The sequence below is a fragment of the Pavona decussata genome, unplaced genomic scaffold (assembly GCF_977016875.1).
Source record: "Pavona decussata unplaced genomic scaffold, jaPavDecu1.1 SCAFFOLD_180, whole genome shotgun sequence".
NCBI classification, from domain to species: Eukaryota; Metazoa; Cnidaria; class Anthozoa; order Scleractinia; family Agariciidae; genus Pavona; species Pavona decussata.
Window position 1 is genome coordinate 2,533,675 of NW_028145590.1, and position 26,667 is coordinate 2,560,341.

General features: G+C 37.8%; 2 protein-coding genes across 2 annotated transcripts in view; both read left to right on the forward strand.

The window, feature by feature from the left end:
• LOC146463243 (uncharacterized) overlaps nucleotides 1–26,667 on the forward strand; it is a 90,289-nt gene that overhangs the window by 48,472 nt on the left and 15,150 nt on the right. The window lies entirely within an intron of this gene.
• LOC146463249 (uncharacterized) lies at nucleotides 21,199–26,482 on the forward strand. The gene is made up of 4 exons (XM_085084735.1): nucleotides 21,199–21,295; nucleotides 24,798–25,345; nucleotides 25,561–25,680; nucleotides 26,036–26,482. The coding sequence occupies exons 1-4, from the start codon at nucleotides 21,199–21,201 to the stop codon at nucleotides 26,480–26,482; spliced, it is 1,212 nt and encodes a 403-aa protein (XP_084940861.1).

A 26,667-nucleotide genomic window follows, 5' to 3' on the forward strand; every position in this document is an offset into this window, starting at 1 on the left:
TTTCACAGGGCTTAAAATTCAACAAGCCACCTGTGTGCAGCTGAGCTATTATGGTGTGTGCTACATGAAGACGCTGTTAGGTACTTACAGTGGTGAGTATGTTGGAATTTCAATCATCAAAGCCGATCAGAGGGCTGCAGTATCCTAGGCTCATCACTGCACTGTGTCATGCAGGGTCATTTTATCCCTCACACTGAGGTGTTTATAAACCCAGTACTGGTTGGGTACTATAGTAGCACTAACAGTGGCAGTGTCAGCTGGTACCAGTAGCAGTGGTAGTAGTAGCAGTAGTAGTAGTAGTAGTAGTAGTAGCAGCAGCAGCAGCAGCAGCAGCAGCAGTAGCAGTAGTAGTAGTAGTAGTAGCAGCAGCAGCAGCAGTAGCAGTAGCAGTAGCAGTAGCAGTAGCAGTAGCAGTAGCAGTAGCAGTAGCAGTAGCAGTAGCAGCAGCAGTAGCAGTAGCAGTAGCAGTAGCAGTAGCAGTAGCGGTAGCGGTAAAAGTAGTAGTAGTAGTAGTAGTAGTAGTAGTAGTAGTAGTAGTAGTAGTAGTAGTAGTAGTAGTAGTAGTAGTAGTAGTAGTAGTAGTAGTAGTAGTAGTAGTAGTAGTAGTAGTAGTAGTAGAGAAAGAAGGAAAAAAAACCTTGATAAATCTCCTAGTTTAAGGAGTTACAAACTGTTAAAACAATCTCTCAACGAGACTATGTTTTGCTATAAGCATATCAGACTCAACCACAAGCAACCTTATGGCAATATTTGTGAGTGGCAGAAATGAACACAAGACGCAAAAGGAGTCTGTCATTTCATGACTAAAGTCTTCTATCTCAACCAATGGATTGTTCTAGAAACGTTATACCCATACCCCTCCCAGAAGACATAAAACTTTATCGAAAAAAGGAAGCAATTAAGATTGTACTCTTATCTTAAAGGGGCATTAGGTTTATGACCTTTTTTGTTAAAAAATGGTGAAATAAGATCTTCACTTTGCTACAAAATAATTCTAGAACAACTAGAGGAGAGAAATCAACTCAATTCTTGACAGGAACAACTCGTACTCTGTTCTAGCGCATTTTGGAAACAAAAATGCGAGAACTTGAAAAACATTAGCCTAACATTTTTCAAGTTTCAATCCACACCGGCCTACTCTGTCTCTGGCCAGAGGCACTAATCGACAGTTTTATTGTGCTAGGGTGATAATTTATAACAAAACTAGACAATTATTTTTTGTTTCTGTTGTCAGACAAACGTTTTTGAGTTTTGAAATGACATCAAATTTTCGTGATACTTCCCCTTTAAAATTCGATCAGCCCTTCCGTCAGCAATAACGCAGAACAATGTTGTGTATTTCCATTTAACATTTTATTACAATCAGTAATTCATCTCAAACAGACATTAAAGCTAGGTTTGACTTCCATTGTACGTTAATAAGTTAACCTGAAAGGAATTATTATTTTTTCGTTCCATTCATGGTGAACGTCCTTATTTTGCATTAATTAAACGTAACCCATTCCAAATCTTGCTCATCTTTTGAGCTTGATCCGCAGGTGAGTTACCATGGCGAAAGACAAACTTCATTCTCCCAAATATATTAGCTTTTTGTTCGAGGATAGTATAGTTTCGAAAGTTCTTGAGTTGTTGACTTTTCCTGTAATGTTATTGATGAGAAATCAGGCACAGACAACACAGGGTAGATCTTCGGGGAGGAAAACTCGCAATTATCGTTTCATTACATCAAATATACATGGCAGACCTAGACTTGCCTCAATTTCTTCTTGTTGTAATTTGAAAAATTATTTTCACACTGTCATCACAAGTGTAACTATTGACATAGTTGCGTTCGCAGAACGTCATCCTAATCTTGGTCACGGCTTTGAATCGAGATTTTTTTGTTGTCGATCAATCGATCGATGGATCTTGGGACGCACATCTGGCATCCCCCGCAGATTTTTTTGCAGTGGCGGATGACATCACAACGTAATGTTGCCTGGCAACAGGGAAAAACAAGTATGAATGCCGTCAGACAAAGAAAGGTTGCTAGGCAATAACAGGTTGGAAGACAGACGCAGTTCATCCGAGCAACTGATTTGCATACATCGGGAATAATTTACCGGATCACATTTCAACTGCAATGTTCATCAATATTCACTGGATAGAAATATCTCTGCAGAATCTTTTCCCTTTCTTCCAGAAATCTTTTTTGTGAAAGATTCTATTGAAGAACTAACACGTTTTGTGGCCGCGGTAAAATAATTTTCCGTGGGAAATAAATTCATCGAAAACGACAGCGCTGCACGCCCGTTGTACATTTCGTCGTGTCAGAAATTGATTTCAACCGCAAACTAGCCTGTGGAACTACGAAAAGACCATCGTCATCAAAATCGTTGCCATGTTCAGAAACCTTTTAGAATACGAGTAAAGAGGGCCTTTCACCAGCGGATAATTCGCTATCCAATGGATTAAATCTATTGGTTGGAGAACATGTCCGCTCTCTGTATAACCTTGGCCCTGAGATGTCTTTCAAAACTGTATGCAAATTAGCTCGCTTCAGTTTGACATTTTTACGGCTTTATGGTCGCGTAAGTTTCGCGGCACTTTGGTAAAATACCTTTTGAGTAGAAGACCAAAATAGAACGCTGGCCTGTAAGTTTCGTTTTTCTCAAAGATTGACAGCGTTTTACCGAAAATGATGTGCATCGACGGTGTCACGCAACAGACGGACCGAAAATACTTTCTATTATTTTTAAGTTCAACAACGTAGCCGCCGAAATTTTAAACTCAGCTTCGTTTATCGCAAATATTTCACCTTGGTAGTTACAAAATACGTACAGATATAAAAGGACGAAAGAGCTACCTAAAAAAAGTCACGCAGCAGGCCGTACAATCGCACAACTTAGGGCTGTCGAACGCACTCTATAATCTTTACTAGTTTATTCCTGTGCTTTTAGCGCGCTTGTGTATCGAATTTCACTTGTCACGCAATGAAATTTATTCGCGTCGTACAAAACTTTGAATCTCTAATATGCGGAATTTCAGACAATTTTCAGCCTTGTCTCGGGGATGTGATTACACCAGATATAATGTGAGTAACGATTGCAGTCAAGTAAGAGCATTTCTTTATATCTAGTTTTCTGTCTGGTTATCCGGTTGTGATTGAATGAGTCAAGTAGTCAGTAACAATGTTGCATTATTTCTTCAGTATTTTCGACAGACACACAGAAAAACTAAGCTTTTTTGGCAAGTATATTTGTACAGATGGGTATCAAGAAGATTTTTTGATTCTACTTTCTAGTGATAAATGTATACAAAGGTAAAACAACGGACGCGTTTCATCCATGTGGCAAGTCGAGAAACGGCTGATGTTTGCGTTTACGTCGGTGCGGGATTTTTTCAGTTTTTCTTGCGGTGGACTTTATTCGTGATATTTTAAGCAAATTCTGCTTTAAGGTCACGTAAAAAGGGAGCATTTACATTTTCTAGCTTAAAAATAAGGGTAGTTTGGAAGTGTAGCGTGATAGGAGAGACAGGGTATTAATTTCACTGATTTCAAGTTATTTCCGTGGGAAGGCTCTTTCATCTCGCTTGAACGTCTCAACATAAACTCGAAAATTTCACCTGAAAAGAATCATTTGATAACTTAATGCTATTATGGGGAGCACTTAATTTTAAAGCTAGTTTCTTTCTCCGTTCACTGATTTATTCTAATAATGCCCAACTGTAAAGCAACCAATTTAGGCCCAATCCCGCATCTTACAGAAGAAACAACGGCGTTGCATAAGACCTCTCTCTAACCCGTCAAGGAAAGAAAATATGGGACATCAGCACGCAGGAAGTAACAGCTTGGACTGGCTAAAAAAAACTAACTAAATAAATAAACGCAAATGAGATGGAAATTGGGAAAGATAATAAATGCCTTGAGTTGACACATTAATTTGCGCTTAATGAAAATTTAACATGTCTACTAAAATTGGTCGAAGAAGAGTTAAATTTGATGCAAATGAGCGGCACGTTTATAACAAGATCTAGTTTCGCCAAATAAAAGCAGATAAATTGACACCAAGTTAAGTTGGCGTCAAGCGTTGAGTCAATTTGGCATTATTCACTTTATCAAGAAACGAGGTATGTAATAATATTTTATTTTAGCCCAGTCAGATGGTAAAATGGGTTCTCTTAGAAATATATCACGCGTTTTTGGGATAGAATATGCAGACGGTTTCATAAACTCCAATCAAGTTTGTTGTGAGCGTGGTTTGCTAGTGAATATGCAGTGGCGCTGTTGCAAGGCTGAAACATTCAAACAAACCTGGAATACAATATTATTTGTCCTTCTCTGTTAACATTGCATGAAATTTAAGTCCACGAAGATCACTGTTAGTAAGAAAGATTATAGGCAACCCCTCAGTTGAGAGGCGAGTGATATATAAATATCGTGAATAAATAGCGATGAATTCAAACACTTGTCGAATAAAAAGTGGTCGTTTCCCTCAAATAAATTAATATAAAGAGACATGTAGTATTCTACATGTCACGATTTTGAAACAAGCAATAATATTTTTTCCCAACGTGAGTCAAACCCATGACGTTCCCTATAATGGTCGGTCGCTAAAAACTGAGCTAAAAGGTGACGTGGAAAGCTGGGTCAATTTTAAGTAATAGAAGAATAATTTTTAGAAATGTAATCGTTTATCTCATCAGTTAAGTCAGTTCTTTTACCACATGCAAAACAACGAGGGGAATAAAACAAATTATAAGGCAATGTTCCTCTTTGTTATTGTAGACGGCTAAATGACAAAAGAGTTAACAAAAGGCAAACGTATGGTTTGAGCTCAATTTTTTAACAACTTTAGTTAAACACCTGCCATTTTTAGTAGTTTCTTGTTTATACTATAGAGACATTTTGTGAAAGTTTGGTGTGCCTCGAGTGATAGTTTCCCAGTTAATTCAAACAATTTACCTTTTGAATAAAAATACTCGACAATGCTCATAAAAAAACAAGGGTTACAAAGGAGTTTATATACCTGGCACACTTCATATTTAGTCATTTATATTTCTATCTGTTTACTGTTAATTAGCGACTTATTCGCACCTAGTTTAGAGAAAAAAATTTCCACGCCAAATATCGAGTAAGCGAGGATCCGCGTTACTTTCCATGTCGTCTAGTTTAGAGAAAAAATATTTCGATGTCGTCGCTATCAAAATATAAAAATTGACGAAGGATAAAAACAACTAAAGATATTAGACAACCAATCAGATTCTTGCTTTCACCCCATGCCATATGGGTACGGTTGATGCTTTAGCACCAACAAAACATAGCTTTAATATGTTGGATAAAGATTGTCAAGTTTTATCGAATTAATTTACATACACCTAACAACTTCATGTGCACAAAAAAAAAATATGGTTTATGAAAATTAGAAGCGTCGATCATTTTATCAAGCAAAAAACAAAAACAACAACAACAAGAAACAAACAAAAACAAAAAACCGAATTCTCTGCATTCATAGAACTTTACGATGGCAAGAACAAGCTTCAACGAAGGCAGCCTTGGACATAGTTTGGGGTTGATCGAGTAATAGGGCAAAATGCGTCGTCGAAGAAATTGAATACTTCGCCATAGCAAAATTGAGACGTTTGGGTAGAGTTTGAGGTTTCAAATTAAATTTAAACCAACCGCCTTTTTCCTACAGAATATTTGCGTCACTGTTGAGCTCAAGGCACGAAATCATCACATAACCCAATTAAAGCAACCGTCTTATCCCTGAGAATATTTGTGGGACTGTTCATCTGAAGCACTGAAATCTTAATGGAAACAAGGCATAAAATCATCAATTCATTGACATTCATTGCGAAATCCTCGTCACCATCAAGCTTTCTGTAAATGACGATTTATTGAACGATCGATAACGATGCGATCACACACTTTTCGGAAAATTTGTGCAAATACGACGCAGAATTTAAATTTATTGTTGATATTATGGAATAGGTTAAATAGAAGAAAAATCATCGCAGTTATTTACGCAGTTTACACAGTTGCGAAAGGGGAAAAACGGAAAAAAAAAAACTCAGGTTTGAACGGGATTCAAACCCATGACCTCTGTGATGCCAGAGCAGTGCATTACTAACTGAGCTACCGAGAAAAATCCGGAGCTGGTCATATTGTGAGTTCGAACTCACAATATGATCAGCTCCCAGTTGGTTCGATAGCTGTGAGTTCGAACTCACAATATGACCAGCCAAAATACCAAAGGAAAAACATTCGGCTTTGGAAAACCGGAAAAAAAAATGGCAAAATGAGATGAGCTCTTTTTTAAGAGATAATTATCAGTTCATAAAGTTTTCTTCTATAATTTGTAGAAGCTGCTTCGATATCATTAAAATTGGAAGTTAATCATGTTTTTAGACATTTGTTGGCTTATCTCTAGCTGAATGTTTAATGAAAACGATGACCCAGGACGTCACACTGAGATTCAAAGATGGTCAACAAACTTGATTTTAACTGCTTTATACAGGACTCCAATGGTTCATGGTTATACTCTAAACCGAACGGCTGAAGTACCTAAACAGTAAGAGTGAAATAAGAAAATGTCTGTCAACGATAAATCCCTCACCAATTATGTCGCATAAATTACATCTCGAGCATTTCGTGGAAATAGCCAATCAGAGTTGATTCTTCTGGCCTCACCTATACTTTAGGAAACGAATGATAATTTTAGTTTTCCTCTTATAAGTTTAAGTATATCTTGTAACATTGTATTATCTAGCCTATTGTTGAATTTTGCATTGGAATTTTATTGTATTTTAGACGTAGGTTTTTATTTCTTGGTAAATCAGATGGACATTTTGCCCAACCCTTCGTTTGTCCATTCGTTCACTAACTTATTCTAACAATTCCCAGGTGCCAAGCAACCAATTAGAGACTAGTCCCCACCCTAAAGAAATAAAGGGAAATAGGACTAACAACGGCGTTGCATCAGACGTCTCTTTTCGGCCTTAAGGAAAGAAAATATGGGATGTCTGTACGCAGGCTGTAGCAGCTAAGACTTGTTAAAAAACGTAAATGTGATTGAAATTGGGACAGTTAGTAATCAACCTGAGTAAACACAAATTTGTGTTTAATGAAAATTTTACATGTTTACTAAAATTGATCGAAAGAAGAGGTAAAGCAAGATCCCGTCTCGCTAGTTAAAGGCGGTTTTGGAGCCAAGTTGGCATTATTCACGTTATCAAGAGACGAGGTGAGAAACGATATTTTATTCTAACTCAATCACGAGGCAAGATGATTTCTATTAAAAAATATCAGGTTAGAAATTTCAGTTGATTGCGAGTGTCGTTTACTGGTGAATACGCTGCTGGGTGGTTGCAAGGCGGAAACATTCAAACAAATCTGGCATGAGATTATTGCTTTGTGCCTGTCTTCTAACATTGCGGTAAAATTTCAGTTCACGAAGATCACTGCTAGTGAGACCGGAAGATGATCAAAGACGACCACTCAGTTGAGGCGGCGACTTACATATAAATATCGTGAATAAATAGAAATGAGTTCAAACACTTGGTGAACCAAAAGTGACAATTTTGCTCAAGTAATAAAATATAAAGAAAGATGTATTGCACATCCCACGATTTTGAAAGAAAGAAATATCTTCCTTTTCAACACGAGTAAAACCCATGGCGTTCCTTATAATGCATGGTCGGTCGCTGACCACTGAGCTACAGGGTGATGTGGAAAGCTGGATGATTTAGTATAAATTTTAACGAAGGGAATAATAATTTTCAGAAAAACAATGGTTTAGCTCACCTGTTAAAACAGTTGTTTTACTGCATGTAAAACAACAAAGGGAACAAAAAAAAATTATGATGCGATGTTCGTCTTATTTATGCAGATGGCTAAATAACAAAAGAGTTGCCAAAAGGCAAACGCATGGTCTTAGCTCAATTTTTAAAGAATTTTAGATAAGCACCTGCCATTTTTAGTGGTTGTTTGTTCGTACTTTAGATACATCTTGGGGAAGATTTGTGTGCCTTGATTGACACTTCTCCAGTTAATTCAAGCAATTTACCTTTTTTAAAAATTCGTTAGAAAGAAGTCTATATACCTAGAACACGTCCTGTTTATTTATTCGTATTTTTATCTGTTTACTGTTAATTAACAATTCATCCTCGTCTTGTTTAAAGAAAAAAGAAACAAATTTCCCACACCAGATACCGAGTGAGCGATTATTTGCACGAACTTCGATGTCCTCGTGATCAACACATACAAATTGACGAAGGATAAAAACAACTAAAGAAATTAGACAACCAATCGGATCCACCTTATGCCATATAGGTGCAGCTGATGTTTTTTGCACAAATTAAAATAACATCGTTTTAATACGTTGTCATGTTTGATCGAAATTAATCTACATACACCTAAGAATTTCTTGTGGACAATTATCATTTTACCAAAACAAGAATTCACTGCATCCGTAGATCTTTACGATGACAAGAACAAGCTTTAAAGGGGCACTGTCACGGAGATTTTGCTGTGCGTTGAACAAAACTGTTCAAATTTTTGACAAATAACCCCGTCTTTGATGTGAAATCACGATTAGAGCACCGGGAGGAAAATATAAAATGATATGTCCGAGTAAAAAATAAACCATAATTAGTATTTAGCGTTTTCTTGAAAATACACAAGATGAACTTGAAAAAATTGCTTGCAACCCATTTCCATCCTAGCCATCCGCAGACAAAGATGATTGATGCTAGTTTCTATGCACTAGTACGTTTGTAGTTAACAATACTGAATCATTACTTCAACGTTTCCCTCGATACAAATATGTTTATTTGGCTATTCAAAGTGACACTAAAAATAGGTCACACTGCTACTTTCACTGAAGCCGCCTTGGGCATAGTTTGCCGTTGCTCGACCAATAGGGCAAAATGCTTCGAAATTTTCCTACCCGAAATGAGAAATTAAACACTTCGCCATAGCAAAATTGCGACGTTTGAGTAGAGTTTGAGACTTTAAAGCAACGGTCTTTTCTAGAGAATATTGGTAGGGCTATTCAGGTAAAGGAATGAATTTTTATGAAAACAGGGCAACCCGTCTTTTCCGAGAGAAAAGTTTTAGACTGTTCAGCATAAGGACTGTATAATCTCTATGAAAACAACCGTCTTTTCCTGGAAAATATTTGTCGAACTGTTCGGCTGAAAGACTGACATCTTTATGGAAAAAAGGCATAAAATCATCATTTTAAGCCGATAACTCACTAGGCGATTTTAGATATCGGCGATTAAATTCGCCGGCATTCGCCTAGTGTGCCCATTCCTTTGATTTTCTACGCTCATCGCTGCGAATCGCTAGTCAATCAGGATGGGCTATTTTATCACATGACTTTTCAAAATGGCGGTAGCAGCGCTAAGATGGAGCCTGGGAGCAAGGTTGAAGTGCCACATCGCCGTGATTGGCGAAAAATATCGCCAGGTGTGTCGCGGGCTTTATTGACATTCTTTGCGAAATTTTACGTCGCTATCAAGATTTCTGTAAATGAGGATCCGACGAAATAGAAAATGGAGCGACGATTTACGATCGATAACGATTAAGTAAAACACTTTTAGAAAAAAAATTGGAAATTAGACGCAGAAAGTAAATTTATTATTAATATTTTAGAGGAGCTACTCAGTGTTTAATAAGTTAGGGAAGCATGTCATTCTTGTTTTCTTACTAACACCGTTGGCAAAATACCAAGAGAAAAACCTCCCTACGGAAACTTTGCCTTTCATATTTCAGGTTGAAGTTTTATTAATGGCTTTTAACTAACGTGTTTATGGCATTACTATGACCATATATGGACACTGGCATAGCTTATGCCGTGTCTCTCCAAACAACTCCAAGACAACCACACCAAACTCGAATGAATCATTGAAATAAATTAAAAGAAAGGTCTAGTCTAAGAAATGAAACATTACTCTAAGAGTTCTACTGTAAGAAACGGCTAAACATCTTTTTCTTTACTTTGTTTTTATCCACAGCTTACAACAGATTAACACGAGGAGAAGTAGCGTTAAAGTTTTATTGAAGTATGGTTGGTAACGGTACTAAAGAACCTTCTTTGGAAAAGCTTGAAACTGCATGGAGAAAAGTTTTACTCACTGAATTTATTGTGATAGCTATTATCAACCTCTTCACAGTCGTCGCCTTTGCAAGAAATCGCCTTTTACGCAAGCGCACTACGTATCTGATAATAAACCTGACTGTGGCTGATTTACTGGTGGGAGCAGTGTCGGGACCAATGGGAATATCCCCCCCATTTTTCGATGAGAGACATGGTTTCAGCTGGCGAGAAGTCATCATTTTAACCTCGATCAACATATTCCCCGCAGCCTCTCAAGCCAACCTCTCGTTAATTTCTTTAGAGCGGTTGCACGCCACACTTTTCCCCTTTAGGCACTGCTTAATTGAGAAATGGCTTTACTTCAAAGTTATTATTGGCAGCTGGATGATAACTTTGCTTCTGGCATCCATGATGTCTGTTCTTGGAGAGCTTGATTTAGTTTTAATTGACTATCCACGTGCATGTTATACTTTTCTTACCCTTTTTATAATAACTGTTTGCAATGTTATTATTACCATAAACGTCAAAATGAACCCTCCTCCGCAGCATTCTAGTGTGGTTGCGTCAGAAAGGAAATTGTCAGTAACCTTAAGCATAGTTACCGTCGTCTCTGTCCTGACTATTCTGCCCTTAGCTATTTGGATGATAATTGCACAATACATATTTGAACAAATATCTCCTGCGGCAGTCTCTAAAATATACGATAAGTTACTGTTGTTATATTATGCCAATTCTATCGTCAATCCATTGATATATGCCATAAGAATGCAGGAGTTTAGGAAAGCGGTTACGCAGCTTTGCAAGAGAACTGCAGCGACAAGGGATGTCCAACCCGTTGAACTGAAAGCTTCAATGTAGCACATGAGCACAAATATTAAAGCAGTAAAACAATGGACAAACTTTAACGATTCCAAAAAATTGATATTTGATTTATCCTGATATTTAAATCATACCTTCTTACTTTGTGAGGCAAGTTTTTAAAAAGTGTTGTAAAAAGTGCTCTTTTCAAATTTTGATGGAATCAACTGTGCAGTGACTATTGTTTCCTTGGTACAACTTGTAAAACTTAAATATTAAATTTGTTTAAGGCGTTATTAGACAATCAATAGGAACAACTCCTGGAAAGTTTCATTGAATAAAGAATTATTGATGGCGTTGCTCTTGATCTATCTATTGTAGCTTGTATATGTAATTAAAAAAAATTAAGATTCAGTGCAACGCGGTATTTAAGTTTTAAAAGAGTGTTGTAAACGGTGTCCCTTTCATACTTTGTTGGAATCAACTGCGTAGTGACTGTTGTATAGTTTTGTACAGGTAAAACTTAAACCTTAAAGTTGCTGAATCTTATGAGCCGTTAGATCCTAAACTTTTGGCTCACAAAACGTGTTAAAGAAATTATATTAGACAAACAATAGGAACAGCTTCTGGAAGGTTTCGTTGAATAAAGAACTATTAAAGTGCTACTACGATCAAATTTTCGAATACCTTTTATTTGCGGTTGATTGCTAGTTTATGTCCTAAAGTACATGATCTCCAAGTTATATCCTCATAAGATGAAGGAAAGTGCGATTTTTTTGCGCTCAAACTCCACGAATTTTCATCCGCCATTGAACCGCCATGTTCCTGCGGCCTGGTTACCAAAGGCAGATGGTGTCCAATGACAACAGAGGCCGGGTCACCCGGGAAAAACAAGTGACGTCAGACTCTCAACTCGAAGCCCAGAGGCTAACTTCTCATACGGTTTCGAACACGTTTTCGAAAAATGTTTCGTTCTTTCAATGGCGGGAAGTCGCTGTGTTGTTCAGTGGTATAACAACTGCTCTAATCGAGCGGCAGGCATTTGCGCTGCATGCGAGTCTGGCCGACAGAACGAGAGATGTGTGGGTCCAGTTTGTTGTCTTGCACGTTTTGCTATTTTCTCGGTTTAGTTCGAGGGACACTTGGGCATTCCACCCAAGTCAGTGAACACAAATTAAACCTGATCTTTTGAAAAGGGTAAGCGATCAGGAGATCGTGAACCTGAAAAAAATCTCCGAAGGGGAAGGAGCGGCAAAAGGTAAGCTTATGTAAAGTGGGCGAATTGTGTGAATATTGTTTTTTATCTTTGGTGATTCCTCGATACCTTGTTCAGCACCCATACAAATAGCAGTCACAAATTTTTATACACATTTTATATTGCGTTTCTAAAGTACTAAACTTTGATTGAACGAGTAAATAATGTAAGTGCAACTAGCTCCCGGAACTAGCTTTTCCCTCCGAAGCATTTCCAAAACATCTCAGTGCGATAAGAGTAAGCTTGTGTTTATGCACCTATCAATGTCAAGCCCGAGGGGGGGGAGGTCGGGCAAGGGGTGGGGATTTTGACATTTTCTGAAAAAATGAGTCAAATTCCCCACCCCAGGGACAACATAATTGATCAAAAGTATCAAAATCCCCCATCCTGGGGCAAGTAGAAGTGGTCAAATACCATTCAGACCTTGCTGACACAAGAGGAGTGCAGAAATTAAATTACAACAGAATCAACGAAATTACATCACAGCAACAAGTGGTTTATTTCTTTTCTTTTTCGGGATCTTTCCGGGAACGGAAACTAACTTTTTAACCAACCCTTAGGTTTAAAGCTTAATAATTACTGCACAATTTGTGAAATTTCAAGTGTGATCATTTATGGTCATTTCTCGTGAAAGTAGTTAAGGCTTGTCCGCTCTACCAGAGATAAAACTGAAAGATTTATCTTAAAGCGACTGGATTAAAATGCTTTAAAAACCTTTTTACTATGCCTAGCATTGTAGGGATAGCAATATTAAAGCTGAAGTTTTTGAAAATAATCTTACAAATCAATGATAATATGAACTGTTCATTGCACTGTTATTCAATAAATGATCTGTACTTCAAGATGGCAACATTGTCAAAATTCCCCACCCCTGGGACATCACATATGGTCAAAATCCCTACCCTGGGGACAGACCTCCCAGTCAAATTCCCGTGGGTAGCCCGACCCCTCCCCCCTCGGGCTTGACATTGATAGGTGCATTACTTTGCTTGTGCAAAAGCTTGTGGCAAAAACTGTGCAAACAAACGCGAAGAAAACCACTTTAATTATCCATTTTCACTCAGCTTTCGATAAGGTGGTCTTTGGCGTTTACAAAAGGGTTCCTTCTTTCTTTTAAGTGGTTTTCTTGAAGAAATAGTTTGAATTTTTGGTTTAAGAAAGGTTTTAAGAAAACCTCACATTCAGTTGTTTCTTATCAATTAGATTCAATTGGTAATGTATTTTAAATTTTGATTTATTTTTCAGACGCTGAGTTGCAACGACGTCAAAACCCAGCTCTTACTATTAAATACAGGCCAAAACAAGCCTTGCAGAGCACAACACGTGAAAAATGTGGACAGCCAAGAAAAGGACAGTGCTCCTCCTTAAACTAGCAGTTGAAGAGCACTGACCTTTCTCAAGGGCTTTTCTTGATCTTTTGTCATCAACCACCAGTTGACAAATAGAATCAATAAAAGAACTGTTTTCTTTTCATTCATCATGCCTCCTCATTGTAACTCTTTCCATTACATAGGCTTCTGTTTTAGGGACTGGTCAGAAATTAGTGGGGAGGGGGGGGGGGGGGGGAGTGAGGTGGAGATTTTAAATTGAGCAATGAAAATGATGTGACCCTCCATAGCAATGCAAATGAAATTTCATGACCCTCCCCCTGAACAGGTAATACAATGTAGCTCAAATACCAGAAAAAGAAAACAAGAATGGAGGCAAACTGTAAGTTACTTACTCATACCTGTCAACCCCCGGAGTACAAAAATCTGGAGACTGTAGAAATCTGCTCTATTTGTTCCGCGGTCCCAGCAGAACCGTGTCATCAAGCCTACATTTAGGGCTTCAGTGGGGGTGGGGGGGGGGGGGGGAGAAAACATATCTCACAAAGACCGTGGTAGGTATTTCCCGGGAGATTTGGTGCTCTACCCGGGAGACCGGGAGATTTGATAAAAAAATTGGAGACTCCCGGGAAAACCGGGAGAGTTGGCAGGTATGCTTACTGGAACCATTTTGCCCCAACATAATTCAAATCATCTATAGAGCCCATTGGCATCATATAACTCCGTTATGCTACACATTTCCTTTACATTAATATTTTAATACTTAATACTTGTCTTGCTTTTGTTAAATAATGACTTAAATTAACAAATTTTATTTTGTCTTTTGTATATAACTCGCTCTCCCTGTCATACTATAAATTATGATTGCAAGAGCATAAATTTATGTGACCCTCTGTTTTCACTGCTTATTCTTTCATGACACTCCACCTCCCCCCCTCCCCACCCCCTGCACCCTGCTAATAGGGAGCTGAAGCACAGACATTCCTGAGCCATGTATAGCAACCAGAACTCAAATGTTTTCTCTTTTGGTGTGGTTTTAAATAAATACTAATTTGAATATAAACAATATTAATATGGTAGCCATTTTGGAATAAGGTTTATGGTTCATTGTCTGCAGTACATTAATAATTTTATTTTTATGTTCATTTGAAAAAGAGTGCCAGAATCTTGTTTCACCAATAAATTTGTTGTTGTACAAATGAAATTGAATCTACATTTTCTAAGAATAAACACTGATCAAGAAGAACAACCTTGAGAAAAAAATGAAAGGTGGCTCACAACAGTCTCAACTTTACTTCATTTTGGTAGCATGCATTTGCCCATCTCTCACCGCACCAAAAGTGAAAGTAACGAGAACTGTTACCACAGCAACAGTGTATCAGACTCATCAACACTTGCTTGGGGGTTTGCCCTTAGACATGTAGGACAAAGGATGTTTGTTGTGAGGTTGATTTGACCCTTCATTAGAATAAGCAAAAAAATTTCAATTAATACCTGAATCACAAACTTTAACTCCCAAGAATATTGTTTTCAATGTATATTTGCAAAATTCCTACTTTTCCTCCCCTTATTTGCCTAGGTGGATGCTTGTTACCAGAAAGCATGCCTTAATAAATTTTCATTTATAAACCTAGTCATTTCTTCAGTGCATTAAAGCATCCAGTGCAGCGGTGTTTAACCTGATGTGAGCCACCTTAAAAAAAAATATATGTACACAGAAAAGATGATGGTGCAAGGGAAGAAAACAAATCATTGCAAATTGTTGTTGCCTTGCAAATTTATTTGTTTATTGATTACTGTACTTATTCAAATCTGGATACAATGATGTCCATGCAGCACCAGCACTCTCCAGGCTTGGTAAGTCGCTCAAGGGAGCAATTTGAATATTTGCACCTGAGAAAATATTGAACCAAGAGGAAACTTAGCATCAATTACAAGGGAACGATCAGCTTAAATTCAGGCCATTGTACAGAGCTTTTCACTACAATATATATTCTTTTTCCATGGCGAAAAAGTGCAAAAACAGTAAGCTTACTCGGAACCGAAACTTAACTGTGCACTCTAATTTAACACCAAGGCAAACTTTCGAAAGCAAAGCTAAAAACCTAGACTTGACTTCGATTTCAATTCAACTGAGTCTCCGGTAGCCTACCTCCGGGGAATGAACTGGCTAGTAGTCAAGAGAAATTGTTGAGGATTCTCAGGCACTACACTTTTAAAGCTTGCCTGTTTTGTTAATACAGCAAATAACACATCTAAATATCAATCTTTATCTCTAATATATCTTACCCGAGAGATGAACGACTCAGCAAAGTCTGCTCTTCCTTCTCTTGTAGCAAAAGCGCTAGCCACTGAAGTTATTCGGCTGCCTCTTCTTCAGACGGAACTAGCTCTACAGAGTCAGGACTTCTTAATTTCCTTTGCCTATATCATGCGAAAACGATCCAGGAGAGCTTTCTGTGGTCAAAACAGCTCTGAGAAGGAGGACTACAGTACTCGCTCGATCAGCGAGTTGAGAGTATTACGTCACGACAAAAACACGATAGGTTTGAATAAAAATACCGCAACTCCAATCACTTTCATACCGCGGGCTCACTGGAACATAAATTCATAATGGCGGACTCGAAAACACTAGTTTTCAAGGCTCAATATTTTCAATTTACGGGGCCCAAACTTTATTTCAGTGACCAAGACAGGTACAGCCACATCGGATAAGCTGTAAAGAACGTGTTTTTGTTTCATACATGACATGAAGTTTTGATCGTAGTAGCACTTTAACAGTGTTGCTTGAGGTCTTGGCACTGCAGCTTTGCATGTGTAATTAAGAAATCGAAGAAAAGATGGTAAGAGCTCTTCCACTGAAGTCACCTTTTTGTTTTTGGTTTGCTTTACTTTTTAGGGACCTCCTCGAAGTCTTGGAATGGCGGTGGAAGAGGCTCTGAACGCCCATTCCTTTCTCTCCGCCTTCTTCGCAACTTCAAGACCATTGAAATTACGCAAATGAAACAGGAAGAATATAGTGCTTCTAACACTTCCTCCTTCGAAGTATGAAAAATGGGACGATGATGTCATGTGTCAAGGAAATCCATTATCAGTTCTGAAAACTTTACACAATTCTATAAGGGACAACGGGACAAAGCAAAGCTGCCGATACCTGAAGGATGTAAACAGGAAAATTTAGAAAAGGTATAACTATGAAGAATAGCTAACTGTACTGCAGAGGCTGTATACTGTATATCTGTCCAATTCCCCAAGCAAACACTGAAAACTGATTCATTAAAAAACCTCCCGCAAAATGAGATGAGTTTTTAAAAAGATACTTGTCAGTTCATAGAGTTTTTTTGTATGCTGAGTTAGAGAAGCCGCGTCGATAAAAAAAAAATGGGAATTAATTATGGTTTTAGACATTTGTTGGTTTGTTTCCCGTTGAATGCATAATGAAAAGGATGACGTAAGGACGCCACGCTGAGATTTAAAAGTGGTCAACAACCTCTTGCTCTTGTTTAATTACACTGGACAGCAATCAGCGACTGACTCCAATGGTTCATGATGACACTCTAAGCGGAACCGCTGTACTAAAACAGAAAAAGGAAAAAAAAAGATAATATCTGTCAATGAAAATAAAATTAAATTACATAAATTACCTCCAGAATTTCGTGGGAGTATCAAACCAGACTTGATTTTTTTGGCTTTACCTTAACGTTGCCAAAGGACTACTAATTTTAATTTTCCTTGTTACAAGTTTAAGAATAACTTGTGAGGTTGAACTACCTAGCCTCTTGTTGGATTTTGCATTGTAGTTTTATTGTATTTTAGACGTAAGTTTGTCCGTGATTTCTTGATTCATTAGATGGTCATTTTGTCCGAACCTTCATTTGTTCGTCCGTCCGTCCGTCCGTCCTTTCTTTCGCTGGTTCCCTTGTTAGTTCACTAATTTATTCTTACAATGCCCAGCCGTAAAGCAGCCAATTACAGCCTTATCCTGCATCCTAGAGAAATAGAAGGATACTGAAACTCGATTAAACGTCTATTTTTCTGTTCAAGGAACAAAAACTGAATGGGACGTCTGCACGCAGGCTGCAACAGCTTGGACTGGCTAAAAACACAAATACGATTGAAATTGAGGCAGTTAATAATTAATTTGAGTTGACACAAAAATTTGCACTTGAATGAACATTTGACTAGTCTACTAACATTGATCGAAAGAAGAGCTAACTTCATGCAAATGAGCGGCGTGTTTATAGCAAGATTCAATCTCACCAGTTAAACACAGTTTTGGAGTCAAGTTGGCATTATTCACGTTATCAAGAAACGAGGTGAGTAGTAATACTTTATTTTAACCCAATCAAGTGATAAAGTGCTTTCTCTCAGAAATATATCAGGCGTTTTAGGGGTAGGGTTTGCAGATCGTTTAATAAACTCCCATTAAGTTTCTTGCAAGTGTCTTTTCTTGGAGAATACGCCGTTGGGCTGTTGAAAGGCTGAATCATTTAGACAAAGCTGACATGAGATTATTATTTTGTGCTTCTCTTTAAATATTCCACTAAAATTTCAGTGCACGAAGATCATAGTTAGTGAGACCGGAAGATGATCTAAGACGATCGCTCAGTTAGGCGGCGACTTACATGTACATATAAATATCTTGAATAAATAGAAATGAGTTCAAACAGTTGTCGAATCACAAAGTGACGATTTTGCTCAAATGATGAAATATAAAGATGTTGTATTGCACATGCCACGAAAGAGTCAAACCCATGACGTTCCCTATAATGGTCGGTCGCTAACCACTGAGCTACAGGGTGACGTGGAAAGCTGGATCATTTAGTATAAATTTTAAGGAAGGGAAGAATATTTTTTTTAGAAAAGCAATCGTTTAGCTCATCAGTTAAGTCAGTTGTTCTACCGCAGGTAACGCAACTACGAGGCTAAAACAAATTATGAGGCGATGCTCCTTTTTATTAATGCAGATAAATAAATGACAAAAGGAAACCGTATCGATTTAGCTCAATTTTTAAACTATTTTAGTTTAGCACCTGCCATTTTTTGAAGTTGGAAAGCTGGATCATTTTGTGCAAATTTTAAGGAAGGGAAGAATATTTTTTTCTTAGAAAAGCAATCGTTTAGCTCATAAGTTAAGTCAGTTGTTCTACCGCAAGTAACACAACTACGAGGCTAAAACAAATTATGAGGCGATGCTCCTTTTTATTAATGCAGATGAATGAATGACAAAAGAGTTGACAAAAGGGAACCGCATTGTTTTAGTTCAATTTTTAAAGAATTTTAGTTTAGTACCTGCCATTTTTAAAAGTTGCTTGTTTGTACTTTGTACTTCAACAAGGTCGAAGTGCCACATCACCGGGATGGGCGAAAAAACTCGCGTGGTGTGTCGCGGGCTTTATTGACAGCCATCATGCAAGATTTCTGTCAGTAAATGACGATCCGACGAAAAAGAAAATGGCGACGATTCAGGTTAAATAACGACGCAATCAAACACTTTTAGAAAAAATTGTGGAAATTAGATGCAGAAAGTAAATTTATTGTTGATAATTTAGGGGAGCTACTCAGTGTTCAATAAGTTAGGATAGTATGTCATTATTTTTTTCGTACTAACACAGACAGACCGTCATTGGCAAAATATATTTACCAAAAGAAAAACCTTCCTTCGGAAACTTTGCCGTTCATATTTCAGGTTGAAATATTTTTTATGACCGGCCCATTTGACAAACATTCAAAGCTTTTAACTTGTGTGTTTATGGCATTGCTATAACCATATATGGACACTGGCATAGCTCATGTCTCTCAAAACAACTGCGAGACAACCACACCGAACACGGGAAAAGCAAAAGAATGAATCATTGAAAAAAATTATTTAGAAAGGTCTTGTCTAGGAAATGAAATATTACTCTAAGAGTTCTACTGTAAGAATCAGCTGAACATCTTTTTCTTTACTTTGTTCTTATCCACAGCTTACAACGAATGAACACGAGGAGAAGGAACGTTTAAGTTTTATTGAAGTATGGTTGGTGACGCTACTGAAGATCCTTCTTTAGAAAAGCTGGAAAATTTGTGGAAAAAAGTTTTACTCATTGAATTCATTTTCATAACTATAATCAACGTTTTCACTGTCGTCGCATTTGTAAGAAATCGCCACTTACGCAAGCGCACTACGTATCTGATAATAAACCTGACTGTGGCTGATTTACTGGTGGGAGCCGTGTCAGGACCAGTGAACATATTCAGCAAAGATTTTAGCGATCATGGACATGGTTTCAGCTGGCATAAATCCATCATTTTAACCTCGAGCCTCATATTTCCCCTTGCGTCTCTTGGCAATCTCTCGTTAATTTCTTTAGAGCGGTTGCACGCCACTCTTTTTCCCTTTAGGCACTGTTTGATAGAGAAATGGCTTTACCTCAAAGTTATTATTGGCAGTTGGATGAAAGCTTTGCTTCTGGCATTCACGATGGCTGTTCTTAAAGAGCTCGGTTTAATTTTAACTCTGTTTCCATTTGCGTGTTATACTTTTCTTGCCCTTCTTATCATAACTGTTTGCAATGTTATTATTACCATAAAAGTAAACAATAACCCTCCTCCGCAGCATTTTAGCGCAGTTGCGTCAGAAAGGAAATTGTCAGTAACCTTAAGCATAGTTACCGTGGTCTCTATCCTGACAATTCTGCCCTCATCTATTTGGATGGTAATTGAGGATCACATATTCAGTCAAATGTCTCTTGTAGCATTCATTCAAATAGACGTAACGTTAGCGCTGTTATATTATGCCAATTCTATAGTCAATCCATTGATATATGCCATAAGAATGCAAGAGTTTAGGAAAGCTGTTAAACAGCTTTGTAAAAGGACTGCGGCGACAAGAGGTGTCCAACCCACTGAACTTCAGGCAATGTAGTGTATACGCCCAAAGATAAAAGCAAAAAGCTAAAACAATAACAAAAAAAAAAAAAAACCGATTAAAAACAATAGAGATTTGGTTCAACCTGATATTTAGGTTAGTTTTTCTTACTTAATGTCATGCAAGTTTGTTAACAAGTGCTGTAAAGGATGTTCCTTGCATAGTTTGTAGGAACCAAAAGTCCAGTGACTGTTTTATTTCTTGGTACAAGTAAGCCTTGAACATTAAAGTTGCTGAATGTCATGAGCCGTTTGATTCTAACCTACTTGCTCACAAAATTTTTTCAAGAAATTTTAAGAAAATCAGTAGGAGCAGCCTCTGTAAGGTTCCATTGAATAAAGAACTATTGACGGTGTTGCTTTTAGGTTTTTACAGTAGCTTACATGTGTAATCTTAAGAAATCAAAGGAAGATGGGAGTAGTCTTACACCGATTTCGGCTTTTTTGTTTAATTTGCTAATTGCTGTACTTTTTTGGAGTTCTGAGAGCTTTTTCACCTGCTAAATGAATCTCTCAGTGGACTTCCTCTTTTGGAGCATCTTGATACAACCCCAGTCAAACATCAAATGCTAAAGTCCCAATATCTGAATTAATTAAAAAAAATAAAGCAGCACTTTAACTTCTATTAGGCTCAGCTGTCATAATTGATTCAATTAAGGCACTACCTGTCATACGTTTTACTAATTATGGACTTCTGTATGGTCATAAAATAGGGAAACTCTGCTATGTAGAAATTTTCAAGCCACATATATCCGTACTTGTTTTGGATCCTAGGAGGAGAAGAGGGAGGGGAGAGGGGGGGGGGGGGTCCCATAAAGAAATAATGGGGAAGCCTATTACACAAACCATTGAAGATTACAATTTGTGTTTAGAACAAACAGGAGTGCTCAAATGTGAAATGACTGGCAAGGGCATTAGAGGTATACAGCAATAATTCCACAAGCATGCATCAGATATGAGATGATAAATAGCCAACGAAGTTTGTAGGACTGAGTTGGCTATAATAATATAATTATATAATAAATGGAACGCAACAAGCGCGAGTGAAATAATTGTTTTAATATTACAAATATCCAAGAAATATTCCTAGATCTTGTTGATTTTACTTTGCAAGAATGACCAGAAAACAATGGTCACTTAATTTCTCAGGCATGGTATAGTGGCTAATATAACATAACTGCTAAGCCAATCAAAACTCTGTAATTGCATTATCCAATGATCATGTTTATAACAATGACTCTTTTAACTTATAGCAAATTTGTACAAGAAATGTAACTATTTAAGAGCAATTCTCGAGGAAAGTAAAGCAAAGTTGGAAATGAAAAATTTTAACCCCTCTTCAATTGTTGTGTGTAGATAGGTTACCTTGGGGGATATACAAAAACAACCATATTTGGATTGGCAGATGTATCGTTGCCATAGTAACCGCAATATATGACGTCGGCCCTGGGACCATGTTTTGAGCAAAAGTTCCACTCTCAAAAAGTAAAAGTAAACGAGTCTGGTTCTCAGGTGCATGTGAACCAATTCAAATGAAATTCATACAGATGTTAGAACCACTCTCCCAGTTTATAAAATTTGCCGTTACAATAATTTGGGTTTTATAAACAAGGAGAAAATGCTCGTCCTACTATGTTCCCTGTCAGCCATTTAGACAAGCAGGAAAAACAAGCACAACGATATTAGTTATTTCTCCGAAAGTACTCTTTCCACATAAACCAAATTAGCAGCAGAGATTACATGGATATTGACGTTTCTAAATATCATAAAATCAATTTGGGGAAAACTTTACTCTAGCCATGGGTGCTGAAGACACCTGGGACAAATTGCAAAAAATTGCAAAATTGGTAATTTTGAGAGCTCTAGTATTTAGCTCAAACATGCTTTAGAGAGAGAAAATCAGCTTCAAAAGTATCTTTTATCATCTTGTCTGCTACCTACGTTTAGTAAATAAGGTTTTGCCCGACAAATTTGATGAAATATAAATTGATACAAAACCTACCTTGAGGGTTTTGGGAATTTCTTCAGGATGCTTTCGTCGCGTGGTTCTCTCCAGTGTCTCTCCACGCACTTTCCGTCTTTTTGACCAAATCTAGCGCAGACTAACAGTTACTCCAAATCGAATATCCAGTTTGCTGTGTTTCAGACCAGGGATGATGATACAAGTAGCCTGCATACACTTGACAAAGAATAGTTGACAAAGTCCAGAACATGGTCGTAATGCTAGCGATTTCTCCCCGTTGAGCACCTTAAGGGTACTTCCTGGGTTCGATAGGGTGATAAAGTGAAAAAACTTTTTTTTCGACCAAATAGAATTTGGGGATTTTATCTAACATTTACTGAAAAAAAAATTGAAAAATATTTAAAAAAAGCGCGAGATATTTAGGAAAACGTATTTCCATATAGATGTAAATAAATAAAAAAGGTGTCATAATCTTCTTAGTGCGAGACGCCCCAGAGGAATTTTCGCGGCAAAACGCTTCATCCGGGAGCTCTTATTTCAGAAATAAGCATATTTTGTTTACATCGTGCCTGCAGAAAATTTCTCACTTCGAATTTTATATTCTTCGCGCTTCCCACATGGAAAAGTCATCAAAAAACAAAAAGAGCCTGTGGATAAAATCCTGGAAGAAGCCATGGCCTAAGAAAAAGGGAAAGATAGGTTTCAGCGAAGATCGAAAACGTGATCTTGCAGAGAGCAACAAAGGCTCTTGGTTCGACCAAGAAACTCTAGTCGACGTTAAAGGTTCTGTCGAAGGTGATCACGAAGAACTGGAGCAGCGGCGTTCAAATTTATCCACTCTTATTGGATCAAGTACACAGAGGTCGATTGCCGTGCAAAAGTCCTGCAGGGTAACTTTGCAAGCGTCCTGTGAAAATATCAAATATCATATTCAGCATCCTCTGGGCCGATTTCTTTCTTCTTCAGCGAGATAAAACCAAATAACGTTTTACTGCGCGTTTGTAATGAAACATTGGCATAAAATCAGTAGAATTAGACCGATGAAATAGAACTCGCCAGAAGCGCATGAGCCCACGTGTATATACTGGAGATAACGCGTTCTGCGTGGCCCTTTCTCTCGCTTTTTGCTCCGCTCCACGCTATCTAAAAGATTTCTTACGAAGAAATCACCATCGTACCTAAATAACACTAAAAATGCGATTTTCTTTCATTATACATTTCCTTAGATACGAAATGAATAATCGCTTTAGCTTGAAGCGTAAATTCATTACACGCAATCAAAACGAACAATCTACCCAAAAGATTTCATCTCTGATATCAGTGCACTCCTCAAACTCTCCGCTGACGCGTTTGAATCGGTTTCGTTAGCCTTGGTTTTCCCCATTTTCCTGGTTGATTTTTACGTTTTACTTTCGCCACTTTCCCCATCTCGCTCGATCACAACAGCGGAGTCTAAAACGTGTCTGCAACGCGATGTTTTTTCCGCGAAATTCTGTGCTATTGTTGTTGACGCCATGGGGTCCTGTTGCTCGATTGGCTCGCCACGTAATGAGGTGTCATAATCTCCTGTGGAGGCTTGTTTTTCTTGCAAACCTTTATCGAGCGAAAACTCGCACTTGAATTTTGGCAGAGTATGTCGACTTTGAACGAATTAATAGGGTATGTAGTTTTGACGGATTGTCGTGAAATTTGGCCAGAAGATTCGATGGATAATGGCAAACAAAAAGGTGTCAGGGAATTTTGATTTTCAAAATATTTTTCCCGTGGCGACTGTTTACGCAACACGCCTCAAATATTTTTTGCTACTCAAACTTAAGACGTGGATATCTAAATAACCAATCAGAATTTCGAAAAAGCCTGACACCTTTTTTTGGATTGATGCCTTGTGAATAACACTGTGCAGCGATTTCGTTCTTCGCGCGGCGTTCGATAACCGATTAATTCAATGGAACGACCATCGGTCGATTCGAGGTTCTACTGGTTCTTGGCACTTAAAAAAGGAAAAGATCGCTGAATTATATTTTTTATAGGAAACTACATTTATTAAGCTTTATAATGATATATAGTTTGTTGGAGGTTTATTAAAACTTGCGCGCGTACGAATTTTTTTCCAAAGGACACCCGCGAACCCAGGAAGTATCCTTAATTCATCAATATTATTCAGCCAGGAAGTAAAGTAAATGTGTCGAGATCGATGTACAAAGCAAATGCATGCCTTTGAACAATCCAAAGTAACGTCTTTGGCTAAGGGAAGGGATTCCTTAACAGTAACTGAAAAAAGGCCTACTGGGTACTGCCATCAGCGGTGAAATCTGTGCCATATTCCAGAGTAAAGGATATTCAGTTCTCCAAGATCTCCTCTGCAAATGCTGCAGTCAAGCAATCATCAGTTTCAATCCCTTCAGAGACTGAACTAACTGAGTTATTTAATTGTATCAAGAATTGTCCCTCTAAACCAGCTCTGTTGTCTCTCATACCTAATCACTCAGATTTGTATGTACCTAAATCCCTGAATCCAGAACTACCACTTGTGCTATCCAATTTGTTTGATAAAAGCCTTGCTGAAACTGACTATCCAACTCTACTTGAAAAGGCAGAAGAAGCAGTTCAACAGCTCCAGGTAACTAAGAAGCAGCAGGCATTGGTGGAAGAAAAGACCAGCGACCAGGCAAACTCCAGGCTTTGGTTTCGGATGAGAACTGGGCGGATAACTGCATCAAAATTCAAGAGTGCCTGTCACACTGATCCCTCATGCCCATCGCATTCGTTGATCATGGGTATATGCCACCCAGAGATGGCACGTTTTAACACAGAGGCAACCAAATGGGGATGTCAGCATGAACGGGCAGCTAGGGAAGCCTACAGCTGCTTTCAAAAAGAGAGGCACAAGAATTTCACTGTGTCAGATTCTGGTCTGTTTGTAAGCACTGAACATCCTTACCTTGGAGCATCCCCAGATGGGTTGGTGACCTGTGAATGTTGTGGTGCTGGCGCATGTGAAATTAAGGTATTATATTTTTTAATATTTCATCCATTTTCTTGATTGGAGCCAAATACATGAAGAGGGTTGGCCAGCATACACACTTTTTTTTTAAAACATAACCAGGGTGGCACACCTCTGTCTGGCAAACTGAGTGGGTCTGACTCATTTAATTTGACCCTTAATATTTTTGTTGCTTTGTTCAACAATTTAAGCACTCATGTTAGTCTCGCTATTTTTAGTGCCCATTTTGTCACAAGAATGATGATATTTCCACCTCCATCAAGGACAAAAATTTCTGCTTGGAAGAAACAGCTACAGGAGTACATCAACTCAAACGCAATCATCAGTACTATTACCAGGTAATACAAGAGTTAAAATTCTTCGAAATGAAACCTTGGTAACCAAAACACCACATTTTCTCAGATGTGTCGATTAGTGAGACTGTTCTGATGTTGGCTATTTTATTGTTACATCAGTTTATAGATAATAATAGAAATAATAATAATAACAATAATAATATTTAATATTTATATTATGCATTTTCTATAAAAATTTATCTCGTGTCTTAATTCTGGATACTATCTTGTATTAAGAGTCCCAACACTTTCATGTACTTAAATAATAATATTCATGTTTAACCATGTAGGGTTCCATTAAACGTTTAAGTTAATATTATTATTATTATCAACTTTTGATTCTTGTTTGTTTTAATAGGTCCAGTTACAGTTGACGTGTGCAGATCTGAAGTACATTGATTTTGTTGTTTGGACAGAGAAGGGCCTGTTTATTGAGAGAATTTTCCCAGACGTTGACTTTTGGGAACAAAATGTTCATGAAGCAAAAGAGTTTTTTGTGAGAGGAATTTTACCTGAGCTCATTGGCAGATGGTATTCAAGACCTGCCACATCTGCAACACAGGGGACTTCAGATAGTTCTTCTTTGGAAGGAAGCAGTAGTGATGGGCTGCATGTTCAAATTTGTTATTGTAGAGGAGGAGAGCATGGACAAATGGTTGGATGTGATAATGAACATTGCCCATATCAGTGGTTTCACCTTGAATGCCTCAAGTTGAAAGCCTTCCCAAGATCAAAGACTTGGTACTGTCCTGAATGCCAAAAGCGTCGCAGAGGCAAATCTATCCGAATTCAACGGACTGATTAGAATTCCAGACCTCCTAAAGGGGCATATTTGTAAAAATAACCCCGCATTTACAAAGCTTAAGGTTTTTAAAGTTAAAAATGCATATACTACAATGCATTTGTTTTAATTTTCATCTTCTGATCAAATTTTGCTCTCCTGGTTGACAGTAAAGTTAGTACTACATGTAAACTATTAACTCTCAATCC